This window comes from Centroberyx affinis, unplaced genomic scaffold, assembly GCF_046629955.1.
Source record: "Centroberyx affinis isolate AG114_WGS23_722 - 3 ecotype Tasmania unplaced genomic scaffold, CSIRO-AGI_Caff_v1 ptg000505l_1, whole genome shotgun sequence".
NCBI lineage: Eukaryota > Metazoa > Chordata > Actinopteri > Beryciformes > Berycidae > Centroberyx > Centroberyx affinis.
Genome location: NW_027279157.1, coordinates 1 through 23364, shown reverse-complemented (window position 1 = coordinate 23364; position 23364 = coordinate 1). Strand labels below are relative to the sequence as shown.

At 41.6% G+C, this 23364-nt stretch overlaps 2 protein-coding genes across 2 annotated transcripts; one reads left to right on the top strand and one right to left on the bottom strand.

The window, feature by feature from the left end:
• Positions 1–136: 136 nt before the first annotated feature.
• Positions 137–10908, top strand: rnf5 (ring finger protein 5). Its single transcript, XM_071517641.1, has 6 exons — positions 137–407; positions 6446–6464; positions 7058–7170; positions 7281–7338; positions 7647–7758; positions 8133–10908. The coding sequence occupies exons 1-6, from the start codon at positions 199–201 to the stop codon at positions 8249–8251; spliced, it is 630 nt and encodes a 209-aa protein (XP_071373742.1). The 5' UTR covers positions 137–198; the 3' UTR covers positions 8252–10908.
• Positions 10909–11689: 781 nt separating this feature from the next.
• On the bottom strand, positions 11690–23142 carry slc44a4 (solute carrier family 44 member 4; the record flags this gene model as incomplete). The annotated part of the gene is made up of 15 exons (XM_071517643.1): positions 11690–12660; positions 13156–13240; positions 13479–13573; positions 14502–14572; positions 14750–14823; positions 15219–15322; positions 15989–16083; positions 17015–17277; positions 18025–18127; positions 18353–18445; positions 19088–19187; positions 19530–19652; positions 19954–20066; positions 21031–21114; positions 23022–23142. Coding segments are annotated over 15 exons (1646 nt in total), but the record flags the coding sequence as incomplete, so codon positions are not given.
• Between the last annotated feature and the right edge of the window lie 222 nt (positions 23143–23364).

Genomic DNA, 23364 nt, shown 5'->3' with positions numbered 1-23364 from the left:
ATTATCTTTATTTTATTTTATTTTTTGAGCTGATGCGCCACACGCCCCGCCCCCAGCCTTCCCGTGGTTGTTTTTCCCGGAAACGGAAGCGCACAGGTACAGCAGCAGCGACGGAGGCAGCTCCGGTGACAGTCGCGTCTCGCTAGCTAGCTCGGGTCGGGCCCGTGGGTTTTAGCACCTGCTCGTACGGTAAACATTATGGCGGCCGCGGATCCCCGGTCCTCGAGTGACGGCGGACCCGCCAGCAGAGGAGGATTCCCGGCTGGGGAGAGCAGCAACGACCGCGACGGTCCGGGCGGCAGCGGCGGAGAGGGCGAGCGCGAGCGGGACCGGGCCACCTTCGAGTGTAACATTTGTTTGGACACGGCGAGGGACGCTGTCATCAGTATGTGCGGCCACTTGTTCTGGTACGAGGCGGGGGGGGGGGGGGGGGGGAGTTTGGATACCGGGGAGGGGGGTGAGGAGGAAGGGGGGGGGGGGGGGTGTTTTCGTTTCTGTCCAGCCCGCCGGACCGGACGGTTGTTTTGCACCGTGTGGCCTCCCTTTACTGTCAGTTTTAGTTATTTCGCAGCGGAATCACGCCCGACGACACCCATTTATCAGGGGTGGTGTCTGCATAATGTGGCAGATCACAACAGGCAAGATGGCTCGCTAGATATTACTGAAGTGGGTGTTGGTCTGCTGACAGTGATGTAGTGGTAAATAATATGTGACCTCCGGGCAGACGAACAACCACCAGTATAAAGAAAAGTCAATGTTTTTTCTTTATCTTTATCAGTGTATGCCTTTCCAAAAACCCCTATCCTTGTATAACTTACATCACTATCATATCACCTACTATGATGTATGCTAGCAATCTACCTATAACGATGTGTGTCAGGCTAAAAAGGGTAAAACTCCTGCAAATAAAAAGGTTGGTAAAATGATATATCAATCAATATCAGTGAAATGCAAATGGTCCTGATGACTCGGATGAGGGCTGATCCCAACATTTGCATTTTGTTTTACATGTTGAACCAAGCTGCTCTGTTCTGCTCCTGCTCTTTTGAGGGAGAAAGTGCCATAATATGGTTTGGTCTGGCTGGGTCTGAGCAGTGAATGTGAATCACTCACCTGCCCACTCACTCTCACTCTCTCTTCCTCTCTCTCTCTCTCTCTCACTGACACATTAACCTTGCTGTTTCAGCCTCCCTCCCTTCACGTTTTTGAGTTACTACTGTAGTAATCATTTGCATGTGGAGATCAGCTCTGAGCTCCCAGCCTGCTCATTCATTCATTTACCTCAGCATCGCCCGCTACAAACCGCTCTCACGTTTGCAGTTCAACCGTGATTTTAATCTATTTTGGTTTGTTGGTTTAATCAAGACTTTATCAAGGTTTGACCTTGAAACTGCTCTCACAGAGTGTTGAGAATGTACACAAACACAATGTCCGGAGTGTGTGTGTGTGTGTGTGTGTGTGTCTCATTCATGCGTTTTGGGTGTTGACTCAAGGCTTTGCTTGCGCATGGGGTGAGGCTAATGTGAGATTAGGGCCGAGAGAGTAGGATTGGGGTCAGACCTATAGGCATTACAATGAGTAGTGAGAGTTTATAAGAACAGTTCTCCCACAGAAGAAAGAAACTGTAACCAGCAGTCCTGTTGGGGGGTCGAGGGAAACTGAGACTTCCTATTGTATAGACCATTGTACAGTTCACACATGCATTTTGGCAGCAGAAACAATGGTGGAGTGCAGCTATGCAGGGTCACTAAGCATCAAAGATGGGGAATGCTACCTAGTACCTACACAAATTGACGGTGACAAACGGCGATCTGTATGCGGTTACTGAATGGGTGGCAGACACCCCAATGTGGCCTTCTGTTCAGTGGCAACATACGCTTCAAAGATAAATTAAGAACATACGTGTCTGTAGCTGCTCAGGAGTACACTGTCTGTGGTCATGCACAGGATGTTGCATACATAAAGCTTGAAAAAGTCTTGAAGTCAGATTTTCTCCCCATCCAATGACAAAGACACAAGACTGCAATCTATGAGCTTTGGGTTATAATAGACAAACAGAAAATCCACATCCTAACAGGGAATTTTACATCCATGGCAGCCTAGTAAGTATTGTCCAGTTATGTTTTGCTGCTGGGTGTGACATCCGATGAGAAAAGGCACTTCTCTGTAAAAATGGTCTCAGAGTCACAGATGCAGCTGCTATGCAAACATGAATTTGGCTCCTCTGTTTTGGACTGATGTCATTTAGCTGCCAAGTTACTTGTTCTCTCTCTCTCTCTCTCTCTCTCTCTCTCTCTCTCTCTCTCTCTCTCTCTCTCTCTCTCTCTCTCTCTCTCTCTCTCTCTCTCTCTCTCTCTCTCTCTCAGGCTCTGTGTTATGATAAAACTGTATCAGCAGGGAGTGAGTGCAAGGTTACTCCCTCCCATCATTTCACCTGCTGCAACTTTAAATCACAATTACAACATAACATACCCATAATTCCTGCCTTTCGATGGAAACTTATATCCAAAGTCCCGCTCGTACATATTTTAGGGCAGGCGGCCCCAGTGTGAACCCTGTGCCTACCCATCTGCACACATGACAGCTGGGCATTTTTTTGCTTTAAACAGTTTGAAGTCAGTGTTTAGAGCAAGCTAATTTGGCGTATCTCCATCAGTTCAGCTGCAGCAAAGCGCGACTCCTGTTGCCAAAACGCTCACACATCTTTGTGATGATGCTGGCAAAAAAGAAAGCATCCATACTCCCCTGAGTGAAAAGATTGGGTTAGTTCACCAGAAATGTTTAGGTGAACTGCACAACAGTGAGCTAATGTCATCAAAGACTCTCCTGCTGTTTACGACTCACTGTACTCAACTGGATTTAGATTTAGATTAGAGTTAAAATGTGGAAGAGAAACAGATTGTTCAGCTGTAAAACAGTCCAGGAGAAAGTAACAAATTCCTCATTAACAGACTCCTTTTTATCTTCATGGAAAAAATAGATTTAACCAACACTGTCCTACATGCACTGGCCTCAGTTTTCAACGTTTAAAAAAAAAAAAAGAAGGATGGAAATACAAGTTCGCTCTATGTAACCTCAGTTTACTGTGCAGAGATGCTCCAATACGAGCCCACAAGGATGACAGAGAGAGTGAAAGAGAGATTTTATTTTACTTTAATATTTTGAGGTTAATAAGTATGTGACATCTTTTAATTCCTGCGTGAGACTAGTCCAGGTCTTCATCATCAGAGATATGGGTCACCGGCTGCAAAGTGAGCGATTGCTCTTCTCCAGGAAGGCTGAACGGACCTTTTAGTTGATCCCTCATCAAGTTAGGAATTAGAAATAGAGCAAAGTAGCATCAGAGGAATCAGCAGACAGAGCAAAATAGCAAATGAACATCTATGAACACTAACCAGTGGACTCTGGCTGAAAGGCGCCCAGGTCAAGTGACGTTACAAATTAGCCCTCAATTTAACCCCAGCTGAAATTGCGGCATAGACATAAGATGATGTTAAATGCAGTGTGTTGAATGTAAGTGTTGGCATATGTAAATCCTGGCTACAACACACACCTCATCTTAGTGGCAGTTAGGCTTATAGCCCTACATGTAAAGTCGGTGTAAACGGTGATATGAGGACAAGTTTTCTTTTTAACGCCCGTTTTCATGTTTCAGCATCTTGGGCAGACTTAAATAGACACTAACAGACTACAAACTGTTTCTTGGCTAGGTGGGTCCAGGCTGTAGGAGTAAGGCTGGCATAGCGTCCATCTCCAGAGCCCAAGATCGGGCTATATTTGAATATGGACGCACCTGGGGAGAGACCGCTGTGGCAGCAAGCAGAGAGCAGTCATGTGTAGCAGATTCTTAGTAGGTGAGAGGAACCGAGTGCCTCGCTGCATCCTCTTTCCTCGTCCGCTTATCGAGATCTGTGAAGGTTTTCCAGGAATAAGCCTGTGGTTTGTTTCCTTTATAGCATTTGAATAGAGAAACGACACACGTAACTGTGCTTTGATCCCATGAACAGTAGCCTATTTTAACTTAAGAAATGAGGACAGCACTCACACACAGCCTAACTTTTCCACTGCTGCTCTGACATTTCAGGTGAGGCTGTCTTGCCACAAACAACTGCCATGCTTAAAAACATGCGTACTTATTTTCTGTAGTCTGTAACATGTAGGCATTAAGACCTGAGGGAACTAACTAGAAATAACCTAACCTAGGTTTACATTCTTATTTTAATATAATGTATATTAGATTATGCATCCTGGGTCACATAATGGAGTCTATGATACACTTAGGAGGCATACAGTCTTGGTGAATGAGTGTTGAGATACTGATTGAAAATTGAAGTTTCTCTTTCAGATCACAAGAACTTAGCTCTGCGTGTGGCCACATGTTGAAGGGTGACTGTACCTCCAATTTCAGTTTCTCTCTGCCTTCCCCACTAGTTTGAAAAATACTATGAAATGGGCGTGGAGAGATATCAGTTAACATCTCAAAAAGCATGTTTTAGTGTTTCTGACCCCGTTTAAATGGGAGTTGAATGGGTTGTTATGTTAGCTTAGGCCCTGCTTTGTTCAGCTTTTTTCATCCAGAGGAATGCCATCCTCAGCAGCAATTTGATAGTTGGTATTAGGCTGTGATATGTAGTAGGCCACGCTCCGAACGCTCAAAATTTGTTTGTATAAGCCTGCAGACTGGCATGACACTGTGTTTTTGCCTTATGGTTTTTGTGTGGCCCAGCTGGGTGTTTTGTTCATATTAACGTCACGTCGCTCAGCGAGGCCCGCTCGAGGCGCTCAGGATTTGAATGTTTTGTGGTTATGAATAAGTGAAAGTGTCCAAAACTAGTCGTGCCTGTTCCCCTGCATGAATGCTGTTCCTTTTGCAGTGGAAATTTGGGTCACATGAGGAATCTGTCAGGGTAGAAAGAAGCCTGTAGGTGGAACATGTTAAAGACACACACTCTGCTGCAAGGCTGTAGTCGGCCTTCATAATTCATGCCAGTGTTTCTTAAACTTTGTTATCTTTTTTTGTTGTATTAACTCCTCTGTAAAGTGTGTGTTTTGAAATGTGCGATAGAAATACAGATTGTTGTCGTTGAGATGGGACCCAAAATGGATCATGGACCTCTAGGTGTAATACCAAGGTTCTCATGACACTTGCTATTTGTGGAATATCATGGAGTTTAGTGAGCTCTACTCTAGACAGAGAAAGTCATTGATAAGTTCTTTATTGAAATCATGGGAATTTTACAAGAGGGGCACTTTAAAGGGAAATTACACCTAAACAGATCAGAGTTTTCAGCTTTTTCCACACATAGTTAACATAAAGCCATTCAATTACGCCTCAAGATGTTTTCTCAGTCAAACAACACTACCGCCATGACAGGAACATGCTTATTTTAGCTTATGGAAAAATGCTCATGGAAATTCACAGATGTTAAATTTGTCTAGGCGGAGGAACCCGCAGTCTGTTCCAGTTAGCCTGAGTCCTAGAGCAAAACTGTATGTGAGAACATGTAAGAACCATTGATATTTAATTCATGATGCACCATAGGCTGTATGATGTAGGAATAAGTTATAGGGTGCAACCTGACAAGGCCCAGGTTGGATCAAATGCCCCCACTGATGTATCAGAGTGGAACATCATCTGAATGGACAAACTGATGGTCTAAAAACAGAATCAGGGAGGCTTTAATACTTAGGCAGCATGCAAAATTCGGTCTTGTTGAGTACATTTAAAATTGCTAACTTGCTGTGTTTCCGGGTTCCATGGTATTGCCTTGCAGTTGAGGGTAAAACCCTCCTAAACCCAGTTTACCCACATTGTTATTTATCACATAGGCCTAGAGTTTATCCATCTTTTCTAAGCACATGCACAGCTGCATGATGGAAATTCATAGCAAATACTCTCAAAGTGATGAAAAGTACATGAAATAGGGTAAATGTAAACTGTAAATCGCCACTACATCACTGGTTGCCTCCCCACATAAAACCTCTGAGTTGGGAGCCGGCCGATGTGGCGTTGCTTCCCCAACCCTGCGTCCTGCGCTCCCACAATGCAGCAGCAGGTCGGCCTGGCCGGCAGCGAGCCAGGCGACACTCTGCTAACGAGGGAGGACAGATGGAGCCAATTAGTTGTAACGACGGGGAGCAGGGATGAGTTTAATCAGCCGCCTCGTTAGGAACAGGTTTGTCTGCTCAGGTGGGGAGATTCAGCGTAACGAAGGAAAATCTGACCATTAATATCACAACGGAAACTGTTACCAGAACCAGGTGGAGACTGTACGCTTATTCTGTCCACTGAGATTTAATAAAAGAGAAATTAATTGTCTCCAGGAATGTTGGTGCTGCGTTATTGTAGCCAGCAGCTGACATTTTAAGAGGATGGGGCTATTGTGAGAACTGCCATTAATCTTTTTTTTCTCTTTCTCTCTCCCTTTGTTGTCTCTCTCCACAGCTGGCCCTGCCTTCATCAAGTAAGCATGTCTATCTTTGGCTCTGTAACATTGGTAAACATTAGCTGTAGCACACATGTTAACCCAGGTTTAACCCGCAGAAAGCTGTGATGTAACCGACGTGGAGACCACTCCCGTCAGTTGACTTAGTGCAGCTTAAGGTGCTAATGCACTTAATGCCTCTGTGTTTACCACAGTGTGCCCCTGCTACTAACCTCCTGTTTGGTCTTAACATGCAGAGGTTTACAGAGCTCCCATTGTAGTAGAACATGCACTTAAATTCAGATTCACGCTATCTTGAAAATTTAATAGTGAGTATATGTGCAACTCCAGATTAAAAATAGTTATTCTCAGTTATTTTCACCAGTCATGCCCTAAAATGTCTTTCTGGGGCTCCTGAAGTCTTTCAGTTTTGGAGAAAAAGTGTCAAAGCTCAGATGATATTCTGTAAGCTAAATCTTTAGTTTAAATCTATTGCAGCATGCATACCACTTGTCATTTGGCACTTAGCTGAACCCAGTATTGAGATGATAAGCCTTGTTGTTGCATCAAGAACATAGGAGAAAGATTTTATATCTCACTTTTATCTCACTCTCTCTGTTTTTTTTTCTCAGTGGCTGGAGACACGGCCCAGCAGACAGCAGTGTCCTGTGTGTAAAGCGGGCATCAGCAGAGAGAAAGTCATCCCACTGTATGGCAGAGGGAGCTCCAGCCAAGAGGACCCCAGGTACTCTGTGTGTGTGTTACACTGATCGAGTCTCTGTGCCTGCTAGTGTGTGTGTGTTTTGTGTAACGGCGAAACCATGTCCGACTGTTGTTGTCGCTGTTGTTCTCCAGGTTGAAAACTCCTCCTCGGCCTCAGGGACAGAGAACAGAGCCAGAGAGTAGAGGCGGGGTGAGTCCGCTTCTATCCACTGATAACTGGACCAGTTCAATGAAATCATTTCTCAGCACCCCCGACTCCAATATTCTCTTATTTATTGTCACTCAGCATTGTAACTGTATTATATTTTGAGATATCGGCAGCAGAATGATGTGATAAAGTCATGTTCATCTGGTTTATCTGTTATGTGGATCTGTTATCTGCTATATGTCCTGTTATGAGGATATATGTCTCTAATAATACTTTCCATGTTGTTTTCTGCTGTATTGACTACCATTCTTCTGTCTTCTGTTGCATTTCCATCTCTCTTTCTCTCACAGCCATTCCAGGGTTTCGGTGACACTGGCTTTCACATGTCTTTTGGCATCGGTGCTTTCCCCTTCGGCTTCTTCACCACAGTCTTCAACACCAACGACCCCTTTCACAGAGCAGGTAGCGATCTCACACACACACACACACACACACACACACCAAAAAGATGCACACACGCACATGAACAAGTCAACTTTATTTATAGAGCACTTTAAAGGCAAGACAAGTTTGTTACAAAGCGATTTACACACAAATATGTTCTTTCCTCAGTGTCTCTGAGTGACATAATCAGAGTAGGAATATGCTCTCCTCATTTCTCACACACACACACACACACACACACACACTTAAGATTCAAGTACTGCAGAGGTTCAACATGCTTTAAGGACATTTAAAAACACCGACACTGAACAGAATTTAGCCAATATCACCCAGGCTGCCTAATATAAAACACGCAGAGCAATTACCTTTCATCCTTCCCCCCTCTCTATCAGACCAGTATGCAGCCGATCACCAAGGCAACGGTAACCTCAACAACGGCAACAACAACTGGCAAGATTCCCTCTTCCTGTTTGTGGCCATCTTCTTCTTCTTCTGGCTGTTGAGCGTGTGATGGAGAAGACGGCGGGACGGGGTGGATGGATGGGATGGATGGATGGATGGATGGATGGATGGGTGGATGAATGAACGGATGGCTGGAGGGGATCGGGAGGGAGGAGCGCACAAAACTCGCACACACTTACTCAAGACACAGACACACACACTCACACACTTTCTTAGCAGGTACTAACTTGGGAGAATGAAGCAGTGTTTTAACGCAAAAACGACAAATAGCAGGGTGTTAATTGGAAGATTCACTGTAGGACGCTCAGCCCCCCCCTCCCTCTCCCCCTCTCCCAGACTCCCTTGTTATCGTTTGTGAAGCCCACTTGACCCAAAGGAGATCATTTGCTTAACAGTAGTGTTGTGCGAATCCCCAAAAGGCGAGGGTCTGGAAATGAAGTCACCATAGCCCCCCTCCCCCCCCCCCTCTCTCTCTCTCTCTCTGTGCACCTGTAGATACAGTATATGACCCCACACACACACACGTACACACACACACACATAAAATAGACACCAGGGTTTAAGGGGGTTCGATGAGTATGCTGGACTCAAGTGTTGAGGGGGTCAGAAGAGACAGTATTACGTGATCAGGGTTTGAAGACGATGGTGTGTTTTTTTTTTTTATTTGTAACATGCATCTCAGTGTGCCGCGCTGCACCGCTGTATTGTGGAAAGCAGAGAACAGAGCTACAGGCGAACGATAATTCGGGACAGTGACTCATTCTGTTTGTTTTGGTTTTTTTCACAGCCCCTTGAAGGAGTCTCTGGTTTATTCCTTAAATAGAGGAGGCATGTGGTGGAAAGTTAAGTGGGGATAAAAGAGGAAGGAAGCGGGGAATGGGATGGGGGGGGTGCTGATGAGATATGTAGTCGTTGCTATAGCAACTCTTTCTTTCTCTAAAAGGCCAAAGAGTAGCAGATCACTCACGGATGATCTTGGGGGTGAAAAATATAATTGGATTATGTTCCTGTTTACAATTTCCTCATGAAATGATCAAGTCCTCCTAGAATTCTGAACACCTGAGGACACACGACTCAAACTCTTTAAAACAGATGGACAGATAGGAATAGTACAGATGGAAACGTTTTTTATATATTTGTCTTAACAAAAACTGCCATTGCACTGTGAAGTCATTTATAGATGGACCTGTCCTAATAATCTAGATTGGAGAGCGTGCTAGTGTTGAACCACTACTGGGATCTTATTTCTTTCCCACTATTCTCTTGGTGTAACAAAACTAACACTGTACTACACAGGATCAATGGCAAGGACGGGATATAGGAAGGCCAGTTTGGGAGGTTTTTTGTACAGCTGTGTCAACATGAGCAACATATAGCGTAAACGGCAATCTGACGTACACAGTATGTTGGAGAAGTGATGATAGAACATGTGGTCTGTCAAGCGGGCAATATTTCAGCTCAGCAAAGTAGCTAGATGAGGTGCTACACAATAAGTAATAACAGCAAGCAGAGCTGAAACAGTGTTTGTAACAGTGGGGAGAATCTGTTCAACTCGTAATGGGGGTCAAAGGGTCAGCAGCTAGGAACTGATACGAATGACGGGCAGCAGTTCAGTAAACTGGGCTCTAGTGTGATATAAAATACAGAACACACTTCTTTCTATTGCAATTGATCTGTTTTTCCTGATTGTATGTGTCTGTTTGTGTGTCTATGGGTGAGTGTGTATATATATATTTGTATATATGAATATTGTAAATGCTGTTTTTACGTGTTTCTGAATGGACGACCAGCCTTAGAGTGAGAGAGGACATGTCGACGTGCTTTACGGCTCGAGATGTTTTCTCAAAGCAAGCAATGATCTGACAAGTTCCTGGTTTCATACGTTGTGCTGAAGTCCGCCTTCCACTCAAGGAAAGGCTAGCGGCAGAAGGTAATAACTTTTCCGCCAGCTTCATGCCAACATGATCTTCTCCCATAAAATACAGTGAAATAAAGGTTATGAGAGCAAAGCAGTTTGTTCTTCCCTGCCAATGTGATTTGGTATACGAGGAGGTAGAATGAGGCTTTAAGGAAGGGACGGTTCAGATTCAGCTCATTTGCTCTCCTGTAACTCACGCAGTGCACATTAACTGACCTCCTTTTCATTGGTACGATCCATTTGATGCAATTGAACAGTGTAAAACAGCAAAGCAGCAACATTTACTGTACCTTCCCATTTCAAGACTAGTATGTAACAACTGTGAAGCACATCAAATTGATGAAAAGATCAAGGGCTGGATTCAAAAACACAGATCAGGTCTCGTCTTTGTTGACTTTGATTGGGAGATTCTCAAATTGGAAAATGTCCTACAGTCTTTTGACTTGGTTTAACCTGTGCTTGGCTAAACTAGATCTATTCAAGCGGGTCTTTAGCACTTTATCTAACATTCATGGCAGGATAAGAGATGAGGATACCAGGAGGTCCTCTATGGGATGGACAGGACGGCTGTTGGGGCTTGTCATTTCTTGCATACTGTCTGATCAAGCTACACATTGTATTATGAGGCTTTTGTGACACTAAATTGAGTGATGGACGTCACTATTGTGTGTCTTTTGGCAGACTAAACCTGGAGACATTGTGAAAAACCAAATGGTCTAGGAGATTAAAACTGTGGAAATGAGTTTTCCCACAATCTGAATAAATAGGTGTTTAATACATTGACTTGCCTTTTTGTGTTATGTTGTCATTTATCTACATCTCTACATTATCTAAAGAGGAATTCATTTTTAGTCAGTGCAAAGTCCGAGGGGGGAGAAGTTGTGTATCCAAGACTGCTACTTGTTAGTATGAACCCACCAGGTATATAAAATACCAAAGTATAAATACCTTCAAGCATTTGTCACCTTATACCCTCAATCAGATAATTATTGATTACAGCCCTCATTCAAATTTAAATCCCCTACAGTGCCTCCACAAGTTAATGTACAACATGCTGTAACACTGATGTGTATTGCTGTGTAATAGCATTACAAATGGCTCAGCAAGAGACACGTACGACTCTGGCCTACCCTCTGAACTATGGCATGAACACATGATAAGAGTCTCCTGTGTGGAAGGTCACATGACAGGACGCCTGACTCAGAGGAATGATTCAGAGTTTATTGCAGACTGATGTATTGTATGAGGCCTTATACATTTGCTGGAAAACAAATGTTTAGAATCAGTCATCCATGCTGCATCGAAAATGCTTTTCGATGCAGCAGTGCAATGAATAGATCATGCCAAGCGTTCATGCATTATAATGGCTAAATACCTGATTCTGTGTGTGTGAGAGAGTGAGAGAGAGAGAAATGCAAGTTGAATTATTATGGATCTGCTCAGGCTGGCTGTAAATGTGAGATCTTCAGCTCAGATGTGCCTGAGCTGCACAGTTTGGAAAACACATGACCCAAAAGGCCTGTTAATTTGTATAGGAGACTTTCCAAAGGACAAACAACAAACCCTGAAGACAGTGAGTGAGCTCTTTATTAAAGGAATCCTTCAACACAGGTCGAGAGCTAAACAAATCTGTAGTTTGTTGACAAGACTGGCACACACAGGAGCCACGTATTATAATCATATTTACAATTTTATTACAGTATTTTCAATAGATATCTACAACATTGTGTTAATAAAAAATATCCTCATTTATAAAACTCAATCTTTTTACAAATAAAAATCTCTAAAAATGTGTGACAGACATTATTTGCATTTGTTTCAGAACTTGATAATAAAAAAATATGTCAGGGTCAACGTTTCAGGAAACTAAAAAAAAAAAGATCTTTCCATTGATGCCCAAATATTTGATGAGATTCAAGGCAGTTTGACGAGGATTAACTGGCCTTCGCTTCATGATTACTTAATGCCAACTGGCACCTCACAGTCTCAAACTTCAAAACGTCCACAGTGGAGATGCAATGTTTTTGTACCAGCTATACAGTGGACAGGAGAAAATGTTAAACATCATTTTTAAAATGTTGTTGGCACATTTAGTTATTTTAATGTGTGCCAAATCAGATAATTTTGTCAAAATGTAAAATATATAATGTAAGATACTATGTAACATTTCACATTCTTTAGTCTCACATGCTCACAACCATTAACACCATATATCAACACAATAAAATCAATAATTGAAAAAGTGCAAAAACAGCAATTGAATTTGTGTAAACTTAGATGCAAATATTAAAGATCTGGATGAACATGAAAATCTGTGGCACAGTATTGTGTGCCATCTTAACTCAAGGCACAGTTTGGTGTGTGTGCGTGTGGATCACCGTATCGTCTATAAATCTGGGTAAAGGGGAGGAAAACCCTTCATTTATCCTTTCCTTTGCCCTTTTTTGGTCCCTTGTTGGATTTGTTGAGGATCTTCATCAGGTTTTTGGACATGAAGAATGGCTTCTGCATCGATCCGTCGTTACGTTCCAAGTCCTCCACTGAGAGAGAGAGAGAGAGAGAGAGAGAGAGAGAGAGAGTAAAACATTTGGGAGTAGTTGAGTGATGAGAAACAGACAATGAGAGTGTGTGTGTGTGTAAGAAATGGGCCATATGTCAATTGATTGATTTTTTGATTGATTGGTTTTACTCAAGTAGAAGTGCTATTGTTACTAGTGTTAAAAATGAGTATTTGGCTAAAAAATTACATAAGTTGAAAAGTAGTTCCCTGAAAAATAAAATCATTTGAGATTTAGTGCATGTCCCAAAATCTTTCCCCACAAAAATTAACAGATTTATCATTTTGTCATGGTCCATGCAAATAATTTGTTGGATCATTATGAGCCTAAAGTTTGGGGATGGTTCTTTTTTTAATCTCAAGATAGTTATAGTATTAGGTATGGAAGATAAATCCAGAATGACTGTACTCACTATCCTTGTGTATAAAATAAACACATACAGTACAGACTTTTAAAAAATTGCTCAAGGATACTCACAGAAGCAGAGGAACAGTGTATCTACACACATGTTGTACACACTGAAGAATCCATGAGCGATGAGGTAGGTACCAACCACCACCGTCTGGAGCAGGACAGATAAAAAAATTTTTTTTTTTAAAAACCAGGGCAAGCAGCACAGTTAGACCTCAAAGCCAACACATGATTTGGAATATATTTAATTTCCTTCCATGCATCTCAATAACTCTCTTCAAAGATAGGACTGGGCAAATTTAAAGCTTTAACTCATCTTAAAAGACAAGAACACAACTCTGCTCAGTTACATCTCCTCTATGGAGTCCTATCCAGTATTTGTCACTTACAATGATTGGCATCCAGTAGTAGTTGAGGGTTTCGGCGCGGAAGGTGTTGCCCGGCAGCAGTATTCGGCCAGAGAAGAAAAAGAACGACAAGACGCCTGAAAAACAAGGATAAGATTGAAAGGCTGGTAACAAGTCTCAGTGAAAGACTTTCCATTTTCTCTCGAGTCACACAGGAGGGAAACTGAGACGGGATGAGAGGCCTTTTGTTCCCACAGAATATTAGATTTATTAATTTTTTTAACTTTTATTTATCCAAGGAAAGCTTACCAGCAACACCCTACTTCATGCTCATACAGTTAATATTTACAAATGGGAACTGCCCACATCCTTAGTGGATAAAATGCCTTGCTCAAGATCACCTTGACAGTAGTTGTTGAAAGAGGGAAGAGCCTTCTATTGTCTGTCTTTATTATCTCCTAATGAATTTACAAATCTCTTAAAGAATTCAGGTAAAGCATAATTAAATATCGGATATTGGCCCGTCCTGGCCTCCCTGACCACGGCTAAATAAAAACAGGTCTCTAAAACCTGCAATGAAATGTTATTTTTCACATTTTATTTATTAATTTAATTGTGCAATTATGTTTTTTCTAAATTGTGTCTTCATTTAAAGGCAGTAATGTAGCCTAGAATTTCCCCTACCATTGAATATGTGTGGTGGGTCACTTTGCCTTAAGGAGCTGCTAACCCACCTAAAAGCATTTCATTAGTCTGGGTTTCAGAGGAGAGTTTTAGTGTCCCATGTTGTTTCAGAGGCTTTTCCACCCTGACAAGAATACAATTCTGGAGGGAACACTGAATACTTATAATGTTTTTGCATGAAAATGGTCAAATTTAAAGATATATCGGCACAAAATACTGGCTATTGGCAACTTCAAGTCTAAAAATATCGGCCTTCAAAAGCTCACATCGGTCGAACCCTACTTCCAACCTTCCCTCAGCGTATAATAGCCAATGCTTAGAAATGAAACACTGCTTGAACACATTCTTCAGAGTTTTGCATGTGCCTTCTGCTTTCCTTACCCACTCCTCCGACCACCAGCAGCTTCCCAAAGAACAGCAGCAGGTCTGTCACTTTATCCAGCACCACCACCCTGAGGGAGGAGACGCAGTGGGTCAGGGAAACACCACTCCAGCCTCTCAAACACATGCACATGCTCTTTATGTTTTTGGACGGGTCACGACACAGACACCAACAGGTCGCCTGGTGGCACTGAATACACATACCGGGACTCCTTTAGCATATAGCGCACAGAAACTTTAGCACCAACCTTATTACATTTCTCATGAGCAGCATGAAAGCGTTTTTGGCTGAGACGCAGAAGTTTTTCCCATATATGGCGATCTGTCAAGGAAACAAGATAAATAGGTTTTAGGAAACACAGTGGTCTACATGATACAAGGTTAAATTTAACATCCAGAGAGACAGAATAAATCGGCACAGCACAGTCTACTGATCTGACAAAAACAACTTTAAACAAAAAACAAAACAAATTTCAGTGTTTTAGTTCTATTTATGTGCCATTTCTGCTCTGCTGGGCCAGTAGTGCAAGTCTTCCCTAAGTTATAGTTATGTGTTGATTTGTTACCCTTCTTATTTAACAGCACTTTGTATTAACAATGTTTAAAAAAACTTGTTTACTACTACCACTACTACCACTACTACTACTACTAAATGTAATAATAATTAAGATAAAAAAGGGGCAAAAAACTGCTCAGTATAATCAGTGTTGTGCTGACCATGATGTATGCATTCCTGTTGAGGAACTTGATGAACTTCTCCAGACACCAGAAGCAGCACTTCAAGCAGCACATGAGGAAACGAGCGCAGCAGTTCTGTGCCGCTGGGGAAGAGAAGGCAACACACACACATTAGCAGCTTTTTCATTTGTTTGAGATCGCCATTTGTTTTGACTTACAGCACTATGAACTTAAATATCCTGACCCTGCTTGGAATCATAAGGTTCTATCTGACTTTTTTTTGTCTTAAGTTAGTCACATAAACCTTTTCTATGAGTGTCTATTAACACCTGCGTAATATTGTTTTTTGAAAAGAATGATTTTTGAGTCTGTAATTTCTAAAAAACAAATTTAACTATAATTCTAAGCTCACCATATATTCCTCAAGTAAAGACATGTTCTTAGGAGGAAAATGTGAAGCTCCCACTATTTTTTATTCTTTATTTAGTTAGATAATTGTAAACTAGGAAAGGAGGGAGAGTAGGAGAGGCACAAGAGAGAAACCTGTGGCCAGATTCAATCCTAAACCAGCAGGGGCAGACGTGTGGCTTCAGATGTATCAGCCTTAATCACTTGACTATCTCTGGGTACTCATACATGATATCTGTAATCTAAGAATGAAGGCTGCATTGAAATAAAGCACACTTGGACCCTTTCCCAAGACTAAGGCCTCAGATAGACTATTTGAACTGCAGCACAAGTTACATAAAACAAGCAAACAAAAACTGTACAGTATCCTTTAGGGTGACTTTTATGTCCTTCAGCCTTACATCTGGTTTTGTGGTCAATGTACTCCAGGATGATCCTGACTATCTGGACCAGGGTCAGAATCAGAGCACCGAACGCTAAGGAGCCCACATGGAACCTAATGATGAGAAAAAAAATGATCAAGCGACATTTTTCATGGGGAGGTACAATCATGGAAAATGTTTAAGCATCACTGTAATGATGAAATCACTTTGACGATGAAAACTAAATGAACATATTTAGCAATTGCTGCACATTGGTTATACGATCAGATTATCAGATGCAAGACGAGACATAATTTCATCTCATGTCCCTTCTGCTTTGCTACAGCACCATATGGGTGTCTGGGCAGCATATCATGGAATCGCATCACAGTATGATCGAGAAAACATCTCTGTTGCGTGCATATGGCAGAAAAGTCATTTTGCAAGTAAAATAGAAAAAGATCTAGCAGACAATTACTGTATACCCGTCAAAGTGGCTGGTAGAGTAAAAACCCTTACCAGCCAGTCTGTGTTTGCCAGCATTAGGCTAGTGGCTGGTGTCTATTTCCCCACGCTGCTTGTGTAGGTTTAATACGCCCTCTAGGAGCCAGAGTGGGAAAAGCACCACCAACCAGTAGGACCTGTGAAGTTCTCTATACAGGGAGGACGGAAAGTATTCTCCAAACTACCCTAACTTCTAGATAAGTGTTCCCCAAATTAACTTCCCAGCATCACAAGCTGCTTTTTAGGGAAAATTATCCATGAAGAGAATGTCATGACAGGGTACAGAGGACATAGGATTGTGCTCTACTGATTGGATCTTAGCCACGGTCTCTTTTTATAGGACATGTTCATCAAATACAGCCTAAAGGGGTCAGAGTGGGAGAGGCATCACCAAATCTTCCACCCTGGTCATCATGGTTGAGGTGATATGTTCTTTACTTCTAAAATGTGTAAGTCAGCACACATAAACTAAAGCATAAATCAAAGCAGTGCAGTTTGTGGCGGTCTCTCTAACCACCAGGCTTCCTGAAATGCCCACCTGTACCGTGACAACAAACCTACCTTAGTGAACGTATGAAAGAAGCCGTCAGGGGGAATGTGGGGATATCAGCTGGTTTGGTGAAGGCCCAGTAGTAGGAGGCGAAGGCCCCGGCCAGCGTACACTGTCCCAAGGCGATGACAAAGTTGACACACCAGAGGAAGGCCACCACATTGTAGATCTGCAGGTTGAAGAGGTTCCTCTGGAGGAGACCCTCGTCGTTGTATTTGATAAAGATGCAGCTAGCCGATGGACAGCCTGGATACTCTGTCGTCGAGTTGAAGCCCTGAGAGGAGAGATGGAGGGAGGGACAATGAGTGGATGGCTGGAGGGCAAAAAAAGATAAAGTGAGGTGGAAGGCGGGAGAGAGAAAGGGGAGAGTGTGTGTCTGAGCAAGTCCAGAGAGGGAATGAGAGCAACATGGAGCAAAGAAGAGGTTCATAAGATTATTCACAACTGCACTGGGTTATAACTCTTTTGTGGTGCTGTACTCCAACAAGATCGCATTTCCTCCCACTGATCACATCAGCCATTGTTTTTGCTGATCGTCCACGTCACACCTAACTCTCGCACATCATTGTAGCTATAGCTGTGTCCCAGTGATTTGAAAAAATGCCTGACAGCCAAATTCCCACATCTTGTGTAGACTACTTGCAAATTCAACCAAAAACAAAAATAGTATTAAACAGGTAGAGACAGCTTTGCTGGGAAGGATGAATCTTGCTTTAAAGATCAACTATGTGCATTGTTGTGAGAGGAGAGGAGAGGAGAGGAGAGGAGAGGAGAAGGAGGTGAGAGAGGAGAAGGAGGTGAGAGAGAAGAGAAGAGAAGAGAAGAGAAGAGAAGAGAAGAGAAGAGAAGAGAAGAGAAGAGAAGAGAAGAGAAGAGAAGGAGACATAGCAGCAGCAACTAAAGGATACAATACAATGCTCACAAGTCTTAATGATCCATGTGTTTCAGGTCAGTATGGAAGCTGATAACAGATCACATAGATACCATACACACTAAGCCCATATTCTGCCTGCCTGCTCACCTGAGGGTCACAATCCACGGTGCCATTGATGCTCTTACAGTCACCCTGAGTGGCGTTGAGAGCCACCACTTTGTACACTGGGCCTCCTGAAGTGGCCAGATATCTACACACACTCTGTTAAGTGAAGTACTGACACTCTGGAGTGGAGAACAAGTGCCTGATGAGTGACAACAGCGACAGAGATTCACCTCTGCAACTGGTTAACACTGAGTAGGGGAAGATGGGGATATGGTACAATATGGCATACAAATGTGAGCACATGTACACGCATGCACACGCACACACACACACACACACACACACACACACACACAGTATGAAAGGATACAGAGCAGTGACGCCCCAGTAAGCCACGCACACCAGCAGGAGAACGAAGGTGATCAGAGGGTACAGTAGAGAGGACATCATGTGACTGATTGCCCTGTGGAATAGATACACACACACACACCAGCAGGTTATGCCATGGGCCTTAACACACCTTTCAACAGTACCATAATATAGACTTCTTTAAGGTAAGATACGAACCAATTTGTAGGTACATTGACTGGAACCACAAACCAAAAACAATCATCATGTTTCAATGGGACACTTAGCTGTAGATCTTCCCAATTTTAACAGTTTGACGTGTTTGAAAACATCTTAGTAATATTTAATTTTAGAAGAACATTGTCACTTTTGATCAAGTATACATCCATACAAGTTTAGCAATAGTTAACAATAGCAGCCCTGGGTATCCATAGGCATTCCCCCCCTCAACTCTCAAAATCAATAAATGTTAAGTCAAAATTAAAAATCTTATCATACATAACATCACCATGCTTTTTCTGGGTCAGCCTGTATTGGTTGTTGAATGTGGATGAATTCATATAGAGGTATGTAAATGTTCTAAATGTTCTATTGTAAACTGAAATATTACTAGAAGGTATTATCTAAGGAACTTAATGAACCTTCAAATGAATCACTGGAAGATTAACAACATTTAGAATTAACAGGCAAGGGTTAACGTTAGGTTAATTAGTAATTAGTAAAGGACAACACTGTATTTTATCCAATGAAATCTCACTTGCTGGCCTCCTGGATGAGGGCAATGGCTATGAGGATTCTGGTCCGCAGGAAGATGATGGTCAGGAGGATGATTGCCTCTGCCACAGATATGATTATCACTGAGGGAGAGGAGAGGAAGAGAGTGGTAAAAGTGTGTGAAGAATAACAGAAAAAGCAAGTGCTAAGAAACCTAAAAATGTGAACTCTAAAACAAGGGAAAGATTCAAACTGCCACAAGAAAGGTAACAAACCACTTAAGGGAAACTAAAATGAACAAATGTAAAAACTTTTCCCCCAAAATGTGTCCAGTGAAAAAAAGACAGCAACATCTAAAATTCAAAATGCGAAAGTATCCCCTTAAGCATTTGGTAAATGAAATCAGGCATGCTTCAGTGCATCAATATTGAAAACATTTTTATCAGACATCAAACATTTTTATCAAAGATTTGTATCAGACTCACAGAAGGCCAGCCAGGTCTCTTGGACTTGCAGGTAAACGTTGAAGTTGGTGGTAAAGCCAATGTCAGTAATGGTAGCAGAGGCTGTCTTGTAGTTATTATACTCCCAGTAGCAGTGCCATATCCCTACATGAAAAAAATAAACAGTTAAACAGGAAATACAACAATCCAAAGGCTAACATACTCTTGTCACAACAAAGTAATTCGCTTAACCCTAACCCTTAATTAACTACATTTTAGTTAGGAACCAAAACACAAAATACAAACACAACGTCTGAGCTACAAATCAACCTGTTAATAAGAAAAAATATTCAGAGGACCAAGCAGCAGTTTCTCATTCAAGAGTAACTAGACCTTCAATCCTCATCAGTCTCTATTTTTCCTATGCTCCACCTGTCTGAAGAACTACTCCAACAGAGGGTTTTACCGTAGGCCCCTGCTCCCAGTACTCCTATGATCAGCACCCACACCATGACTGGAGCGGTGAATCTCAGCAGCAACAGGAACAGCATACTGACCACCATGGCTATCAGCAGACCACTGGAAGAGGAGAGGAGAACGGAAAAAAAAGAGAAGAAAGGAGAAGACGAAAGAAAAAAAGGGTTAAGAAAAGCAGAGTGAGTAAGGTTGAAAAGTACGACACCTGTCACATATTAAAGGTTCAACTATTGTAACTTAACTGAGCGTGGTAATTTGTGAATTGGAAATATGTGGTGGTGGGACCATAGACTGTACTGGGTGGGACAGAAACTGTACAAGGTACTGATAACTAATAATTGCATACTTCTTTGACATCATTTCAAAGTAGCGTCCATGTCTCTTATGACATTATCTGTTTTATCTCTATGATCTTAGCAATGTGAAGAATTCAACTCTGCATTACACGTTTAATAAATCCGGCACTAACCAAGACAGACTTTTCTGAATGGGTGATAGAGAAAACTTGTTCAATAAAGAAGAATTCAAGCTGAGATCTCTGCGTTCTTTCAATAAAGGTTATTTGTCAGCGTGCGGCACAGAGAGAAGTTCTCTGAACAGTGAAGCAAAAAAGGATTTATGATATGATATGATATGATATGATATATGATGTATGAAGTATGATTTTCAGGAGTGCGTTAGGGAGGGGCTGCTGTCTTATCAGTCCTGTGTCTTCTGGAGACAGGAACGGAGCACTAAGATCTGGTAAACACATAAAACGCAGCGGCAATATGTGTGTGAACACATACAAAGGAATGATATACAACACATACAAAGGAATGAAAGAGATAATACGTATGTAGGAGTGCAAAATGTGGAATGCAGAGTGAAACCATGTTGAAACTTCTAATTGAACCATAAATATGGTTCAATTAGAAGTTTCACAATGGGACAGTGGCAATGAATGGACACATTTACAGAAGAGGACTTATTTGATGTTAATATCTGTATCATCTCATGTTATTTTTTTCTATGTAAATTTGCCTTTAGGGGGCAGTGTGTGGTCTAGTCCTGCAGGGCAACTCACATAAGGATCCACGGCCATGACGACGCAAAATCCTCAAAGATTCGGACGCCAATCTCCCTGGCATTGAAGCCGTTCACAATGTCTCTAGTGAAAACAAAGGCAAGGAGACACTGTGTTGGTGATGGTTCTCCTTTCAAATAACAACAGCGAGCAGCAAAGGCTTGAGTAAAACAGAAAGAGAAAAGAAAGGAGAAACTAACGGAGGGATTTTCTAAAGCCAAAAAAGAGAGACTACATAAAGCTTACTGTATGTATGTAAAGCATATTGCAAGATACTAAAGATACTATTAGACAGTGATGTAGTGGTAAGTAAAAAGATGGGTAAACTATGATTTCCAGTCAGTGATCATCATAAGGCAGCCACCAATATATATATATATATATATATATATATAAAAAATCAATTATCCTTTTAGAAAAGGATTAATGTACGCTTTTTTTGTTAGAAGATCCTATCCTCATGAAACTGACATTGATACTACTTGCTATGATGTACACTAGGACATTTGGTTATAAAACCTAAAAAGGTGGGTAGACTGTGTTTAGGTGGGTTTACACTCCACTACATCCCTGATTAGACACTATTAAAGCAAGGCTAAAAAGATAAGAGATAAGCTTATAGGCACTTAGCATAGAGTGTGTGTGTGAGAGAGAGGAAGGGTATGTGTGTGTTTTCTCTGCAGGGTGTGAGAGCATTGAGAGCTGTGTGTGTGTGTGTGTGTGTGTGTGTGTGTGTGTGTGCATGTGTGGCAGATACTGGCAGGGAATACCAAGTTGATCCCATGTTTTTTACCCACTGGTTATATTTACATACTTCATATTAGCACTGATGGTTCTCAGGTAGTATCTCCAGACCTCAAAGCAACCTTAATTGATTTTGGTCGAATATGAGTATTATATACAGTATCAGTTGAAAGGTCTCAGTGTGATCTTTTCAATGCCAAAAGGACACAACTGAAATCATGACCCATAAGTTTTAATTAAACAAAAACTGAAAGTCGTAACAGTAAAAGTAGGGTTTTGCTTGATGTCAAAAGTTACGCCCTTTTGACACCTAGCAAAACCCCACTTTCGACACTGAACAAGCATTGTGGGTAGAGGATTCTAACAGCACTTAGGTCAACTCAAAATACATGCTGATGTAAGTAATGCTAGCATGGCAGCATGATCTATAAGCTATAATGAATGTCCAAGTGATCAGTAATAGTGTTAGAAATGTACTAAAATTTCATAATAGTAACAAGTACAAAAGTAAGAAAATATGTAGGAAGGCTTATGTGTAAAAGGTGGAAGGAGTATGAAAGGCATGAAGACTACGAAGAGGGCATCAGGGGAGATAGTTAGTAGGAAGGCTTATGTGAAAAGCTGGAAGGTACAAGAAGTATGAATAGTATGAAGAGTAGGTATATATTCAGTAGAAATATAAAATATATTAATTCTAAGAAGTTAAAAGGTATGAAAATATGTAAGAGTGTATGTAAAGTAAGTAAAGTATAGTGTAGTGTAAGTAAGAGAGCAGCAGTGCAGCAGAAACTTCTGTGAAATAGAGTGGAAATGTACTAAAATGTACTAAAATGAAACAATACTAAGAAGTAAAATGGTATAAAAATATGCAGTTGGTATGAAGAGACCAATACACAACCATGCTCTAATTCTGCAAGTTCCCCAAAAGAACGTTTCACACATCTAAGGCAGAGCTACGTCTACAACCAGCCGCTAGACATTAACGGTCAATACAGAAAACTCACGCAGTCGCAGACCCTGAGCTGGTGATAAGAGGCAGAAAGAGAACGGGTTATTCAAGTGTGTGTGTCTGTATTAACATGTGCATGTGTGTGTGAGCGAGCGTGCATGCAGATGTGTCATTTGTGTGACTCTCCGCTCAATCTATTTGTGAGTACAGCTGAGAAGCTACCCTATATGCAAGTTTGGAAGGTCTGCTTTGTTTTTAATCAAAATATGATGAGGTTAGGAAAACCACTGCATCTTACCCAGTGCCATTCTTGATGGTATTGACCGTGTCATTGATGACGGGGGACAAGCCTGGAATCTCGGAAAAGTATGAAGGAACATCGCCCAGTGCTGCGATATTGGGTAAACATCTTCCCAGCACTAGATATCGTGGGGAAAAAAAACAGAAATTAAATAGATTAAATGATAATGTATTGATAGATCTCTCTGTAATTTGTTTTGCACCACAAGCCATCATCTATTTAACATACAGAGAAATAAACTAAAAACACCCATTTAACTTTGAAACAGTTAAATACATAAATTGACAGATATTTGCAGTACAAATTCACTAGCTTTAGGTTGAATACAAATAAACATAAA

What these genes read in the sequence shown, in the direction of transcription:
- rnf5 (XM_071517641.1), top strand. Translation starts at nt 199, where the DNA reads ATGGCGGCCGCGGATCCCCGGTCCTCGAGTGACGGCGGACCCGCCAGC. An exon ending in TCCAGCCAAGAGGACCCCAG is followed by an intron (nt 7,171 to 7,280) that starts GTACTCTGTGTG and finishes GTTGTTCTCCAG; the next exon opens with GTTGAAAACTCCTCCTCGGC. An exon ending in AGCCAGAGAGTAGAGGCGGG is followed by an intron (nt 7,339 to 7,646) that starts GTGAGTCCGCTT and finishes TTTCTCTCACAG; the next exon opens with CCATTCCAGGGTTTCGGTGA.